At 44.0% G+C, this 14,779-nt stretch overlaps 1 protein-coding gene across 1 annotated transcript in view; it reads right to left on the bottom strand.

Annotated features, from left to right (window-relative positions):
• Positions 1-13,176, bottom strand: part of LOC119186545 (uncharacterized) — a 79,556-nt gene extending 66,380 nt beyond the window's left edge. Inside the window, exons 1-5 of the mRNA XM_075894597.1 lie at positions 12,962-13,176; positions 10,914-10,981; positions 7,805-7,951; positions 5,362-5,409; positions 4,063-4,209 (exon numbers count right to left, since the gene is read on the bottom strand). Of these exons, the coding sequence (XP_075750712.1) occupies positions 4,063-4,209; positions 5,362-5,409; positions 7,805-7,951; positions 10,914-10,981; positions 12,962-13,124 (573 nt within the window). The 5' untranslated portion in view covers positions 13,125-13,176. The remainder of the gene's footprint in view (positions 1-4,062; positions 4,210-5,361; positions 5,410-7,804; positions 7,952-10,913; positions 10,982-12,961) is intronic.
• Positions 13,177-14,779: the final 1,603 nt, after the last annotated feature.

Below are 14,779 nucleotides of genomic sequence, written 5' to 3'. Positions count from 1 at the left end.
TCAACGCACATCACTTAATCTGGGGTAGTTCGACAATCAATGCTAAAGGAAGAAACCTTGTGTCATTCGCCTCTAAGCATGACCTATGTTTCTTAAATGATGGCAGTTCTACATACCTGCGGAGCCTTACGTACAGCAGTTGCCTCGATTTGACTCTGGTATCCGGAAACTTCCAGTCGCAAGTGCACTGGTTTTCAGACATCGAAATGCATGGGAGTGACCACATTCCAAGTTATATGCGAATAAGGGGTCTTACTAACTCCTCTCCTAGGACCACAATACGAAGAATTGATTGGTCCAAATTTCAGCGACTCATGGAAAATACATGCAGTGAAGACCCTGAGCAGAACTTGGAGGATTTAATCAAATAGGCAATAAGGGAAGCTTCCTGTCTCCTCCCGTTCACCAGCAAGCGCTCAGATTTCAACGTTGAACTGGAAAAACTGTGTGCGCTTCGCCGAAGGGCGGAAAAGCGATACAGACGGACGAAAGCAATATGCGACTTGAGGCTGGCACGACGCATACAGAAAAAAGTCCAACGACGTTTTGACAAACTTCAACACGAAGGCTCGAAATCATTCTGCGAATCATTGGATCCCCGAAAGCCGTTGTCACGCATCTGGAGCACTATTCGTTGCCTGCGCTCGACTCCCCAACAAAGACATCCTTTCATGGCTTTAGCCCTACATTTAGGCCGCACCCAACTTGAAGCGACAAATGAGTTTTGTACGCGAATCGCTGGTGTGTCCGCCTTGTCCGCTGGCATCGTTAAGAGTGTTATTTCTGAACGCCGCATCTCCGAAATGGAAAATCTTTTCACTATAGAAGAACTTGACGCATCTTTGGCGGCTTTCCGACGATCATCTTCCCTAGGACCCGATGCCATCACCTACGCCACTCTAGCCAACCTTCAACAGGAGGCCAGGGGGCAGTTGTTATGCTATTACAACCTCTCATGCCAGGCGGGCGTTGTTCCCCAGGATTGGAAGATAAGTCGATTTGTGCCACCACTGAAACCAGGAAAGTCACCATTTGATTTGACATCATTTCGTCCTATTGCCCTCGCAAGTTGTGTAGGAAAAGTCATGGAAAAGATAATACTTACACGCCTAGAATGGTACCTCGAGCGCTACAACGTATACCCAAACTGCATGACGGGTTTTCGGCGAAGTAGGTAATCTCTTGACAGCGTGATTGATCTCACAACATTTATCCAGCAACAGAAGAGCCTCACGCGCATACCACTGGTACTCTTCCTCGACATCAAAGGGGCTTATCATAACGTAACACATGAAGCCATTCTAGACTCGTAGGGAGCTGTCGGAATCGGTGGTTGTATGTTCTGATGGATCCAGGATTATTTGACGAGAAGGTCTTTTTTCGTACAAACTGCAGGTGGACCTACCACCAATTACTATACCTCACGTGGCGTCCCTCAGGGCGCCGTATCAAGTCCCTTTTATTTAACCTCGTGATGGTAGGTCTTCGTGAAATTTTGCCCATACTGTCCTCATATCCATATATGCTGACGATATTTGTCTATGGAATTTGGCTGTAGCTCGTCTATAAGTACGTGCAAGAGTCCAGCAGGCTGCCACCCTGACATGCTCTTATCTCCGCAAGCAAGGTCTTTCCGTCTCAACGGAGAAATGCGCATTTGTTGCGTTTACTCGCAGAGCCATGACACAATACCCCGTCCCCATCAAAGGACAAAATATTCCATACCAGAAGCATCATCAGTTCCTGGGTGTGATTATTGACAGGGACCTTCATGGAGTGCCCACTGCAATTACCTGAAGAGAAGGCTAACTTACATCGTCCATATAATGTGGTTCCTCAGCGGAAAATCTTGGGGCACATCGATAAGGTCAATGATGCAGCTATACAGGGCACTGTTTCTGGGAGTTTTGCGCTACAGCTTGCCGTTACTGGCAAGCACGTGCAAGACAAACATTCGCACCCTCGAAAGTCTGCAAGGACAATGACTATGCGTGTGCTTAGAATTGCCGCGATGCACCTCAACCTACGGGGCAATTATGACCGCAAGAGAGCATCCAATTCAAACATACATCACCACTGACAATTTAAGAGCCCACATAAGACAACTCTGCAGAGTTCCTGGCCACCATTTTGCAGTGTTGCCACTTCAAAGAACGCAAGCGATGTTTTCAAATATTATTTCCACTCATAGGAAAGGCCTTCCTTTTGACTTCACTCCTGCAACACGACCAGCGTCACTTCCGTGGTGCCTACAATAACCACAGGTGCGCCTCACTATTCCGGGTATAATGAACAAGAGCCGTTCTTCAACAGTGGTCCTACGACAGGTGAAATTGTCGCTACTCAACGAAAAATACGGCCAGAGGACCCACATTTACACGGTCTCGGCTGACACCTCCACAGGTGTTGTTGTCATCGCGACGTACCAGGTCACTATAAAGTTCAAACTGTCGCATAGGACAACATCCACAGCAGCGGAGCTTGCCGCCTTGCGTGCTGCCATACTTTATATCGCGGAAGCCCGACCTCGAAATGGGCTGTGTTCTGCGACTCCAAGGCATCCCTTCAGAGCTTGCAATCAGCTGTACGACAAAGGGAGCATCAACAACTAGTGAATGAAATGAGAGAAATGCTTCACGAAGTTTTATTGAAAGGACATGACGTGGTGTTCCAGTGGTTGCCGGGGCATTGTGGTATTGTAGGTAACGACCTTGCTGATAATTTGCCTGATCCGCCTACGCTGACGCCCAGACAACCCCAATTCGATTGTCGAGAACCGACGCTACAAGGGGCCTTCACTCCTACGATAACACTATGTCGAAAACTTGGCTGAGTGACCCCAGTGTCGGGGACCGCCACCTACACAAGCTGGACCCATCGATAAAGCTTCAAGTTCTATCGGACCTCTCCCGCCAAGATGCAACTTTACTGTGCCACCTGTGGTTAGGAGTAGCTTTTACGTACGAAGGCGTACTGCTTTCGCATAGGAATGGCGGATAGCTCCCGATGTGAATTATGCGACACGGACGAGACAATAGAACATCTACTGTGTTCATGTGAACGTTTTGCGAGCGAATGCAACTTGCTACGCGAAGCGTTAGATACACTAGACGGTAGACCTTTTTCGAAGAGAAGATCCTTGGTTCATGGCTCTACGCGTCACAGGCCAGCAAAAGGACGCGGGCATTGCTGAGTTTTCTAAAGACGATCGAACTATGCGACCGCTTATAAGCGTGCAATGGATAAGGTCACATGTACACACACGTTGCCCTTCACTTCTTTCTCTCTCCTCCTTCAATCCCCTCACACCTTCCCCCAGTGCAGAGTAGCAAACCGGACGTGCGTCTGGTTCACCTCTCTGCCTTTCACTTCTTCCCTTCCTCCTTCTTCTCCTTCCATGCACGGAATTTTAAAGGACACGAAAATATCAACACCATGATATTGTTACCACTGCAACGGGGCATTTAGATAGAGGCCGAATAAAGTTTAATATAATAGAGGGCAATTTAGCTTTGATTCTCGACATTTTGAGTGAATGCGGAGATGTCCCTCTAGGTACACATTTGAGCACAGGCCTACATAAAATTTCGGGCTTAAGAGAAAATACGCCAGCGATACAAATATCTAAGAGATGGTTAGACTATTGGTGGATGAGAACAAGAGCGAAATGAGAGAAATAAATAGTGGGAAAAAGAAGGTCATTTTGCTGCAATTTCAAAAAAACTGGACGATGAACTGATTTTTTTAATATAGCAAGATCGATTTATTTTAAGTAGACCAACTTGAAAACCACCATGAGACCAACTTGAAAAAAAGAAAAAAAAAGTATTTTTGTCAAGCTGCGTGGCACACGTTTCAACACCCCGTTATGAAGAAGACGTTCATAATCCGTCTTTTCATTTGCTTTTACCTAGCCATAATAATAGAATTGCTAAGGAACGACGCCACAGCTTTTTATGACACTTAAGTGTCGGGGCTAATGTAGCACTGTCTGTATGACCGCTCTAAAAACGTAAGTTTTGTTATGAGCCTTTCGAAAAATAGTTCTTCAAGGACACTTACTTTCTGCCTCAGATCAGTGTGCCGTTTCGTGAGTGCATTGGCCTCCTGGGCAGCTCGGCGAAATGCGACGGCCCTGTCAGCTTCAGGTGTATCCGGCAGTGCCTCACGAAGACAAAGCGCACGCTTAGACTCCAGGTCAAGCTGCTCCTGCAAGAGCGCAATTACCTCTGTGGCGTCCCAGTCTCTCTCTCTCTCTCTCTCTCTCACACACACACACACACACACACACACACACACACACACACACACACACACACACACACACACACACACACACACACACACACACACCTGGTGTCTATTCTTGGAATAGCGCGAGACCTACTTTATGCTGAGGATGTGCCATCGATACGAAAATTGTGATGTAGTCCTATTTACTTTCTATCGCGATGGCTATTATATGAACACTGTGGGCTGGATTTTGCCACCGGCTTTGGCGTGGTCGTCGATGTCATGCATCGTATATGTATACGTATCTATATTATAAAAACGCAAGAAAGAAAAAAATCCAGAAAAAAGACTCCAGCACGCGGAATCGAACATGGGACCTCAGCGTCGTGAATGTGAGACGCTAACAACTCAGCCACCGAAAAATACTTCCGGCGATGTACAAACGGCAAGCTATTTATATCTACCACTTACCGTTGTTGGCGGGCACCTTGACGTAGGGGGGGGGGGAGCTACCGTATTTTCATCGTGTTCTCTTATCGCTCCCTCGTACTTTGCCTCCCGGAGAGGAGGGATGTGGACGCTCGCTCGTGCGCCCTTATTTCATGGTGGGGAGGATTGAACGTCTTGGCTGGCCTTCAGCTTTCACTGAAACAATTTTGTTGTATTTACCGGGCCCACAAAGATCACTGCAACCATTGCACAGTCTCCGTTTGCGAAAAGGTGCGCTTTTCAGACACAGCGAAGTAAGAACTGAGACGTTTATTCGCGTTCATGTGTACCTGTAAGTACGTTTTGTGCGTCGTTTGTGCGTGAAGAATGCGGAGCAGGTTTCGATCTGCTTGCCATTATGCGCATGATTTTCCTATTTGTTGTTTTAAACGGGCACAATATGAATTTGCGATGACGCCTGTACGATTAATTGGTCTTGTGGGATGATTTTGAGCATCTAGCAGTAGAGTTTGAATGAGCTTTGTTAGCATTTTCGACATAGTAGTTTGAAAAAGTACCACACTGACTGATTTAATTTACCATCACGCTGTATTTGTAACCGGAATTGTGTACCACAAGGCCACTTTTAAAAGCAGCCGCAGCCTAATTTACAAATTCTCATTTGAACTATAGTCTTACCTCATCGGCATCCGGAAACATGACACTGTCTGCTATGCACCTTCGAACCTGAAAAAGAGTTTTGTAACCTACATTATCAGACGTTTCATGTCCGCCCTGATGCAAAAGACAGCACGCGCTTGTAGTAAAAACGCAATTCATGTTTCGTACATGCCACCACGTGCTATTTATAAACATGAACAGCCCTCAAAACATTGCCAAGAGACAATGCATTTGAATAAGGCCTGGTATAAACAATATGACTCTTATATTGATGACATGATAGGGGTGAGCGCCGACCGTAAGAAAAAAAATCTGACGAAGTCACTTGTTTTTCATGCTGCTTTGCACAACTTTTGTTTTGGTCACATGATATAATTTGGAATAGCCACATCGAAACCATAAAATGCTGAAGAGCTTTAGCAGCCTCTGTTAAATTAGTTCATTTCAAAATGAAATAGTTACGAGACAATCTTATACTGCAGTATAAAAGTTCTCTCCGACTCATGGGATACCCCTATCAGTTGTGACAGACCTTAGCCTTTTTGGCGATTTTGTTGTTATAGAAAAAGAGCACATGCGCATTGTTTTCTTCTCTCCAAGTTTACACTGCTTAGCAAAAGGGTCGCTTCACTTTCAAAACTGCATGATAATGTCAGCTCACTTTTTAAAGCACTGTGCATAAAGTTCCTTTTCACAACTCAAATTTTTTTCAACGTTCTTTGGACTGAACGTTTCTGGTCCGCGAATAAATATATGCTTATGGCTGCAGTCTCATGATTTCGCTAAAAAATTATTCTCCAAACGCAAAAGGTAGTTAAACACTATTTTCGTTTGCATTTCCCATGTAAAAAAAACTCAGTGAAAAAATTCCAATGGGACTATTTTTTTCGCTATTCATTAAATTTTATAGAGCTTACGAATTCTAGACTTTACTCTTGAACTTTCTATTGAAATACCTGATCTGGGGCTTATAAGCCGAAACCCGTAAATTTTCATGAGACTGAGATTGTTTCGGCGAAAAACTGGTGTGTGGTACAAACAGTCCTTGGGACCAAGAGGTGCATGAGTTCCCCCTTCACTTTGCTTTTTTGGATCGCTTGTTTGAGTTGAAAGAATGCGGACACTTTTTTTCGCATGGCTCATCGCAAAGGTTCGTGAGCCCCCACAAGGCGATTAGCTCAAGGCGTGGAGTATTCTGGTCACTACGTTTTTACGGCGTTTGGGTAAAAGGAAAAAGATTAGGGTTCACGTGATATAAAGAGCACTGTAAAGCGTCAATCACATCTGTGACTGTCAACAGTAGCGCGATCGTTTGCGACTGGTGACCAAAAGGCAATTCGAGGCGACCGATGCTCGCACAAGTGTCCTGCTTATACAAGTTACCGTAGAATGAACGTGTGCTCGCATAGCCATTTTACCGTAAACTGTACTTTTCTTCGTGCGCATGCGATTGCTAAGGAGGTTTGCGACAGCAGTCGCGTGACCTATAGATAGATTTGCGAGCGATTGGGCCGAATTAGTGGCTTTGAGACTGAAATGGCTATTGGCGACCAGTAGGGTTGCAACTTACTTGGTTGTGCAGGCGGTGATAGTCACAAGTGTCAATGAGAGTTAGGATAGACCCACCGAATCACTATAAAAATCGAGGCCGCAAGAAGCCTTGCGTGTGCGTAGTTTCAACTGTTTAATATGACTTTGGATTCACAACTAAACTTCTCAAATTATTTAAAGAGTTCGATGCACCTTGTAAGCGTCTTCTTTCACAGAGGAATAAAGAAGTAGGGGCTAAACTGGCTATTCTTCGCTCGAAAATAATTTATAGATATTCAATAACGTGACGGAAAGGCTGAAAGAGATGTCCTGAAATAAAAACACAACTTCTAATATTGCTCCTTTCGTTCAGTGCCAAAGTTCTGCTTTTTCTTGGCGAGCACCATTTGCATGAATTGTGCGAGATGTTTGTTTGCATAGAAAATTATGCTGCTGATGGGAGAACTTTCGCGATGGCGGTGTATACAAGTATATTTCGCTGGCATGAGCAGGAGCACCGAGATTTAAGGAAGGGAACATGCATAAGTTATTCTCAGTCGTGTAGATCAAGCTGTAGAATGCACGAACACTTCAAATTGATTACCAGACAACTAGCCCAACTCTCCATTTTGCTGCAGTTATGATGCAAACATGTAGTTAAGGCGACTGAACTTTGTAGTTATGATGGAAACACCGTGTAGTTGCGATGGAAACATCACAGCTACATGCTAATGTAGTTATGATTCAAACAGCATGAAAGATTGTGTATTCCTTTTAACAGTGTAACGTGTTTTACGTCACAGCCGCACTGAATGCGCGATGTAGAGTAAGTGATGGCAGTGCGTGATATGCTAATGTATGGTTCAATGCAGAATGATGGTCGCCTGAGCATACTATACGCAAACACAAAGAAGTGGAGCCAGCTCGTTACCTCTGTAACAGTCCAGAACGCGGCGCTGCTCATGTTTGTGGCTTCGACGACAATGCGGCAGGCCTCCTTCTCGCGCATCGATGCCTCCACAGAGGGCAGCACGGCGGCCATGCATTTCGCCTTGTGCTCGTCGTAGGACCGGTCACGCTGTGCGTACGTTTTTGTGCACAGTGAATTCAGTGTTTCACTGCTACATACAACCATATCGAAAGCGTCAAAGACTAGGCATTCGCAAAAGAAGCCGACTGCCACTAAACTTCATATTTTCAAACTCGAAGATCTTCCACTTTTCTTGAACAATTGTCTTCTACCATAAAGTGGAGTTAATGCGTATATCACGCAGCCAAGCCACTTGGGCTCAGAAGCATGCCATAGTAAAAGAAAAAAAAGCACACTGAAGTGATATTTAATTCTATCAATGCAGTAGTGATACATATCAGCCATATCAGATGCGCCAAGTGGAATGTAACTGGCTATGCAGAGTTGAGAAGTCTATGCAGCACAGCCTTTAACTGAAAGCTGCGTTCACGCTTTTTTATTTCTTACTTTCTTATGCCCCATGTGCATTCTTATCATAATAATATTGTGATGATGTGGATTGCATGGCCTTTGACGGGGCGAAGAGGGAACGGCAGTTCTGCTCTGCGGCACGCGTTGGATGAGAAGACGACAAACAGGATGAATGAACGGCCCTCGCGGCTCGAGCAGTTGGAACACGACGCGGTTAGAGTAAAGTCGGTTGTGTACTAAAGTACGCGTTGCGTGTACGGAGTCACCAGACTGCCATTTGAATTATTCCAGATCCTGGACCCACATTCTACCGCGACACACTTGGCAAGCCTGCCGGGATATGCAATAAAGAAAAAGGCAAGAATGGCTACGCGAATTCGAGCAATCACAAACATCGTCAAGCGGCCTCATTTCCAAAAGGCCTTGTACTTGTGGATTGCATTTCTTTCATTTCGTAGATCCTTTGTGTTCTACAAATGAACATGTGCTCTATTGATTTTAAGTGCTATCGAATCGAACATTCAATAAATCTTACTCGCGAGCCACCATTTATTCTAGGCTACGATATACTGCGAAGACGCAGCAATATCACTTAATCCCACCCTGCCCTTGTTTTATGCTAGGCAAAATGAAATACCACGTCTCTTCAGAAATAAGTGCTTTTTCAAATTGTGCTGAATGACGTCCCAGAAGGTGCCGTATTTCCAGCACAAAAATATTAAGCAATTTTCGGTTTGCTAAAAAGAATGCTCTGGTCTCTGCAAGGTACGAATGAGCGAATAATGATCTCAGATGGTTTCATAGGCTGAGTGACTGGGTGCAAACTGAAGAGATATTTTACTGCAGTATATAGGTAAATTCTTTTCAAATGGTATATAACATTCAGACCAGGTACCATGTCTGCACAAAGGGGCAGAAGTAATTCAATGTATTACATTCTTGCACTACTTCATACATGACACATTGGTAAGGTATAGCACAAAGAAACAAAAGGAATTTTAGGAACAGTAAACAATAAAATCCCTTGAACTAACCTTCCCAATTCGTTCTCTTAAGGACTGGAGCCACAACAGACTGCAGCAATACAATATTCAGACTAAGCTGCATAACAGTGCACTGTTATACAGCTTAGGTTTAGTAATGTGTTGCCGCAATGTATACGTACTCATCGCTATTCTTTAAAACGAATGATAACTACTTGTAGAATGGATGCTCATAGAGGCGACACAGACTGAGTTTTCCAATGCAAACACTCTTGAAAAATTTCCTCTAACTCAACGGTTCCAATCAGAACCGCAAAAAATAAAAAATAAAAAAAGTTGCTGCAACATTGCAATCACATGCAGATTAAAAATTATGCTTACTATTCTTACGCGGCATATCATCAGTTCATATTATATGCAGACAATGTTTCGAGGTCCACAGGTGACATGTTTTATGCCATATTCTGAAAGAACTGTAATATTTCTAAAATTATGCAAAATAAGGTATCAACACCGGTGTGCGGTAAGGCAAAGTAATCGTTGTAATATATAAACACGGATGAAGCTGCGCTTTACGTGTGGCACAAGAACAGATCACATTAAGAAAGAGAGAGAGAGAGAGTGAGAAAGGAAAGGCCGGGAGGTTAACCAGATATTGGCATCTGGTTTGCTACCCAGCGCTGGGGGCTGGGAAGTAGGGGCAAGAAAGAGGGGGCAGATAGAGAGAAAAAAAAAAACGCACGCGCACTCATAAGAAAACGAAAACACACACAGGGAGGGCGTCCTAGCTACAACCGTTCAGTAAGTACGGTCGATCGCAAAAAGTGTAGTATCGCTTTCAGGACCTTCTTTTGTGAAGTTGTATCTTGTCGATATTGTAGATTTCCTTGCTCCGACAGAGGTTGATTATCTAAATTGCTTAGTTGCTTGCGAAGGTATAGTCGTTGTTTACTATACGCTAGGCAGTCACAAAGAATATGTTGGGTCGTTTCTTCTTTGCCACAGTGTCCACAGGCTGCGGTGTCGGCCATTGCAATGCGGAAAGCGTAGGCGTTGGTAAACGCAACGCCCAACCACAGCCTACATAACAGGGTTCGGTCTTCTCGGCAAAGCCTCGACGGGACTTGAAGAATTAGCGTAGGGTCAAGCGAGTACAGTCGGGCATGCTTGAAGTGTGGCTGATTTTATTGTAATGTGGTTTGCTCGCGAGCAAGCCTGCAGAGCTTTCGTGCAGCATCTGTTTTAGAAAGTGGTATTCGTAGTTTATGATCTTCTGTGTGGGCTGAGGGGGCAGCTTGCCCAATAACGTAGTAGCCAAAACTAGCGTACCTCTACGCTTGAGCGTCGCTTTGCAGATAGTTAAAAAATTAAAAGATCATTGCGAAATTTAGTAACAGCAATCGTTGATATTTTTTCACACGTGATATTAAGCTTTTTACTGTTTTAAACAGCATATATGTTCATAAAAATTCACATGTTTTTTTTACTACGAATAATTTGGGACATATCACATCACATATTGGAAACATAGGCTTACAATCAGAATAGTGATTTATAATCAATTACTCATCACGTATAATAGACGAGCGTTGCTGTTGTAAGTGGTAAAATCTCACCTCCAGAGCTTCTTCCATTGTTATATTATGACAGGACATGTGCTTTGCCCGGACATCTTGCGGCCACCCTACGCAATAGAAGAATTGATGTAATTTACATATATTGCTAATTAGAGTTTTTTTTCCATAGCATTACTCGCGTCGTCAGAGTACACGAGAGACTGCTATAGTTGTACGTTTTGGCGCAATAAATTGTTTGGTTGTAGAGAATGGCTGTCATAAATAAATAAGAAAAACATGTGGATCAGTCCAGTTATGCGATTCTTTCACTGTAGATCAGAAAATGAGAAATATTTAACATTTTTTCACGCGGCGACGTTGATACCTTCCAGCAGCAAAAGTGCGGGGTTAAATTACGAAATTCAGTAAGTTTGATACAATTTAGGCAAGTTTTCTTCTACTGAGCTTCCTAAAAAACATAATGCATGAAAAATTGCGCAGATTTTTTGTCAGCAGTTTCTACTGAAACACTGAATGAAGCAATAAAATTGTCTTGCAATAGCTATTGGTGTAGCAAACAATACTCATGGGGCTTTAAGAAATGAGCTCAGGCATAATACTTATCGACTTATACACCCCGAGTTTGGCCACAACTATCAATTACATTTGGCAAAGCCGCTGCATTGTGAACATCCGCAAGTTGTTTAGAGAACAAAATTTTCTGAAGTGTCACCTAAGAACATGTTCATTATTTAGATAAAAAAAAACGCAGTGTCCTGTAATATTTGTTGCTAGGCTGGGTGGTGCATGCTCATCGAATGTAAAACAGACAGACAGACAGACAGACAGACAGACAGACAGACAGACAGACAGACAGACAGACAGACAGACAGACAGACAGACAGACAGACAGACAGACAGACAGACAGACAGACAGACAGACAGACAGACAGACAGACAGACAGATAGATAGATAGATAGATAGATAGATAGATAGATAGATAGATAGATAGATAGATAGATAGATAGACAGATAGGAAGCTATACAGAGAGTTCATATGGGAAAGCAGATGAGTTGACTGAACTGATATAATCTAAAGTACCATTTAGTTTAGGTGAAAAACGCGTAACATAGTCAGAGCTACCTTAATTCTTAACAAGGCGTAGCATGAAAGCTGTCAAAGCATTACATGACAGTGGTGTAGCCAGAAGACGCGTATTCAGGAATCTTTTTCGAGTGGGGGAGAGGGGAGGCACCATCTCAATTTCGGGAAGATCACCCCCTTAAAATGGCCATTTTCGGCTCTCTATGCCATGGCGACAAAGTTTTTTTTTTTTGGGGGGGGGGGAGGGGTACGTGTTCAGTGTGCCACCCCCTAGATATGGCCCTGGTAGCCAAGGAGTGGCACGGCGGGCACGTATCACCCCACCTACCCCGGAAATATTTTACTATTTCAATGGGTCTGCGACGCAGCAGAGGGTATTCGCTCTGCTCCCACGTAAAAAGTGGTCCGCAATGTTCAAGAGCGCGTTCTGACGAAAATAATAAGGGTTATGCATCCAACCACCAAAAAAAGAGCACAATTTGTGCACTACATCGGCGTGTCGAGCCCACATTTCGAATAAAGGTGCTCCCTCCCCCCCCGCCCAAAAAATTGCCTAGGCCCCATTACATGAATTTAAAACCTGAAAGAAACCTCAATACACAAAATAGTTTTTACATGACATGTAAACGGGGACATACGACAAACTTTTAAAAGTTATTACTTTGTCCACGCGGAGTAGATGGTAACAAATTTGCTCGTAGAAGCATTAAAAAATTTTCTAGTAAGAACGCAACCCGTGTAAGATATCGCGCTAGCTTCCACAACACTGCATGTTCTGCATAATATGGACCACATAAAGTAAGGAGAGGGTAACCCATTTGCTCGTAAAACATTAAAATATTTACTGGTAAAAACGCAACCCGTGTAAGATATTGCGCTAGCTTCCACAACACTGAATGCTCTGCATGAAATGGAGTACACGTTTGAAGCAAAGATGCAATGACCCTATCGTACAGTGCCTAACGAAACTGCCATGACATACGGAAAGAAAAAACTACTTACGTTCAAAGAATCTCATACCAAAGGGAACTGCAGGGTCGAATACGGACTTGCAGGGATATGTATCACTGAGCACCACTTTGCCACCCTTAGCAGTAGCCACTAGTGTACGTTGAAAAAAAGCGGTGGCAAGAAATGCGAAGATGGCAAAAGACGAGAACACCATGTCGTTTTGGCAGTGTCGTCACTCTCAGGAAGAGCGTAGCATCGAAGCAGAAGCAAATTGTTGGACAATCTTGGACAGGTGACGAGAACCGGAGGCCCTATGCCGTTTCTGTGACCTCCTTTCGCCCACTCTCTTCCTTCCTCTCTCTCTTCCTGACTTTTCTTTATTTGCTGCGAGTTCACCCGGTTGTGTCGGTGTGGCCTTTATCTAAATGGGAGGTTAGAAAAGCCCCGAAGAGAGGACAGTGCGAGATTGCAATTTGATCGTTTTAAAGAATCTAAAATATCCTTCGAATCTCACGAATGAAGTCGAGTTTAGAACTGGGCGCTTGTTCGATACTGGAGTGGCATGACTTAGCCGAAGAAAATCATACGTGCAGCGGAAAGAAGCATATGAGTCATGAATAAAAAATCGGAAAGAAAAATAGACACGCTGGTGACTTAAACTTGGGTGGTGAATGATGATCAATGATGAGGATGCAGTGCTCTGAAAAACTTCTCAATATAAAGAAGCAGCTTGGAAGCCAGAGGCTGGAACCTCGATGAATACGGTTACACAGTGCCAACTTTTCAGTAACTGAGAGAACCACCCGAAAAGATGAGAGTACGCAAACATCCATAAAGGCGTAGTTACAGGGAAGAATGAGGTTAAAAAAGTGAAAGAAATCGCGACAAAAAAGTTTTAAATTTAGGACAAGGCTCAGCAGACAATAACAGAAAGGTAGTAGGCGTAATCAAAGAGCCATTGACTCCGGTCGGCGCTGGTCTGACGGCTGCGCAAACACAAGCGCTAGCATGGACAAGAGTCACACGAAACGAACGAGTGGAATGATGCAAAAATAAAAGTAAAACAAAAAAAAACGAACATGTGTCTGTTTCATGATGAAGTTGGAATATAGAAAGCACGGGAGGAATTTCCACCCTGCCAGGTCCACCCTGTGTCTAGGCACTATGACCATTGGTGACAGCTTGTGTGCTCAGTTGTTCTCGTAATCAAACGAGGCTGTGTAAAGGCCCGCGCTTCGCGAAAGACTCGTCTATCCTTGCACAGGTGTCCAACGTCGGCAGGGAGGGGGGGGGCGAGTTGGAGCAACGAATGACCTATATTCAACTGGCAGTGCGGCTGAAACTTGAACATTTTTGGGCACTGGCACCACGCCTAACATAAGCACACAGGCGAAAATCTGTTTTCCGGTCGAATATTAGATTACGTGTTGGCGACAACAAAAGTATTTGCGTGAACATTGCTCTTAGTACGGCTGCAGTAGCTGGCCAATGCCATACGTTAGTAGGACTTTGTTAATACGGATAAATCACGATGACGGCCGTAGCACAACACCCTTTTGGGCCTGTCATTTGAAATATCCAATCAGGCTTGTTTTGATAATGAATGTTCACAGCGTAACTCAAGATATAATTCTGCTCGCTTCCTGACGGAGTGTAAAGAGATCTTACCTTGTTCATGGCCCATCAAGCTTAAGGATTGATTGATTGATATGTAAGCTTTAACGTCGAAAAACCACCATAGGACTATGAGAGACGCCGCAGTGGAGGGCTCCGGAGCTTTCGACCACATGGGGTTCTTTAACGTGCACCCAAATCCGAGCACACGGGCCTACAGCATTGTTTCCTTCATTAAAAATGCAGTCACCGTAG

This window comes from Rhipicephalus microplus, chromosome 5 (genome assembly GCF_043290135.1).
Source record: "Rhipicephalus microplus isolate Deutch F79 chromosome 5, USDA_Rmic, whole genome shotgun sequence".
Taxonomy (NCBI): Eukaryota; Metazoa; Arthropoda; class Arachnida; order Ixodida; family Ixodidae; genus Rhipicephalus; species Rhipicephalus microplus.
Note: the sequence above shows the minus strand (reverse complement) of the source record. Positions and strands in the feature narration are given on the sequence as shown.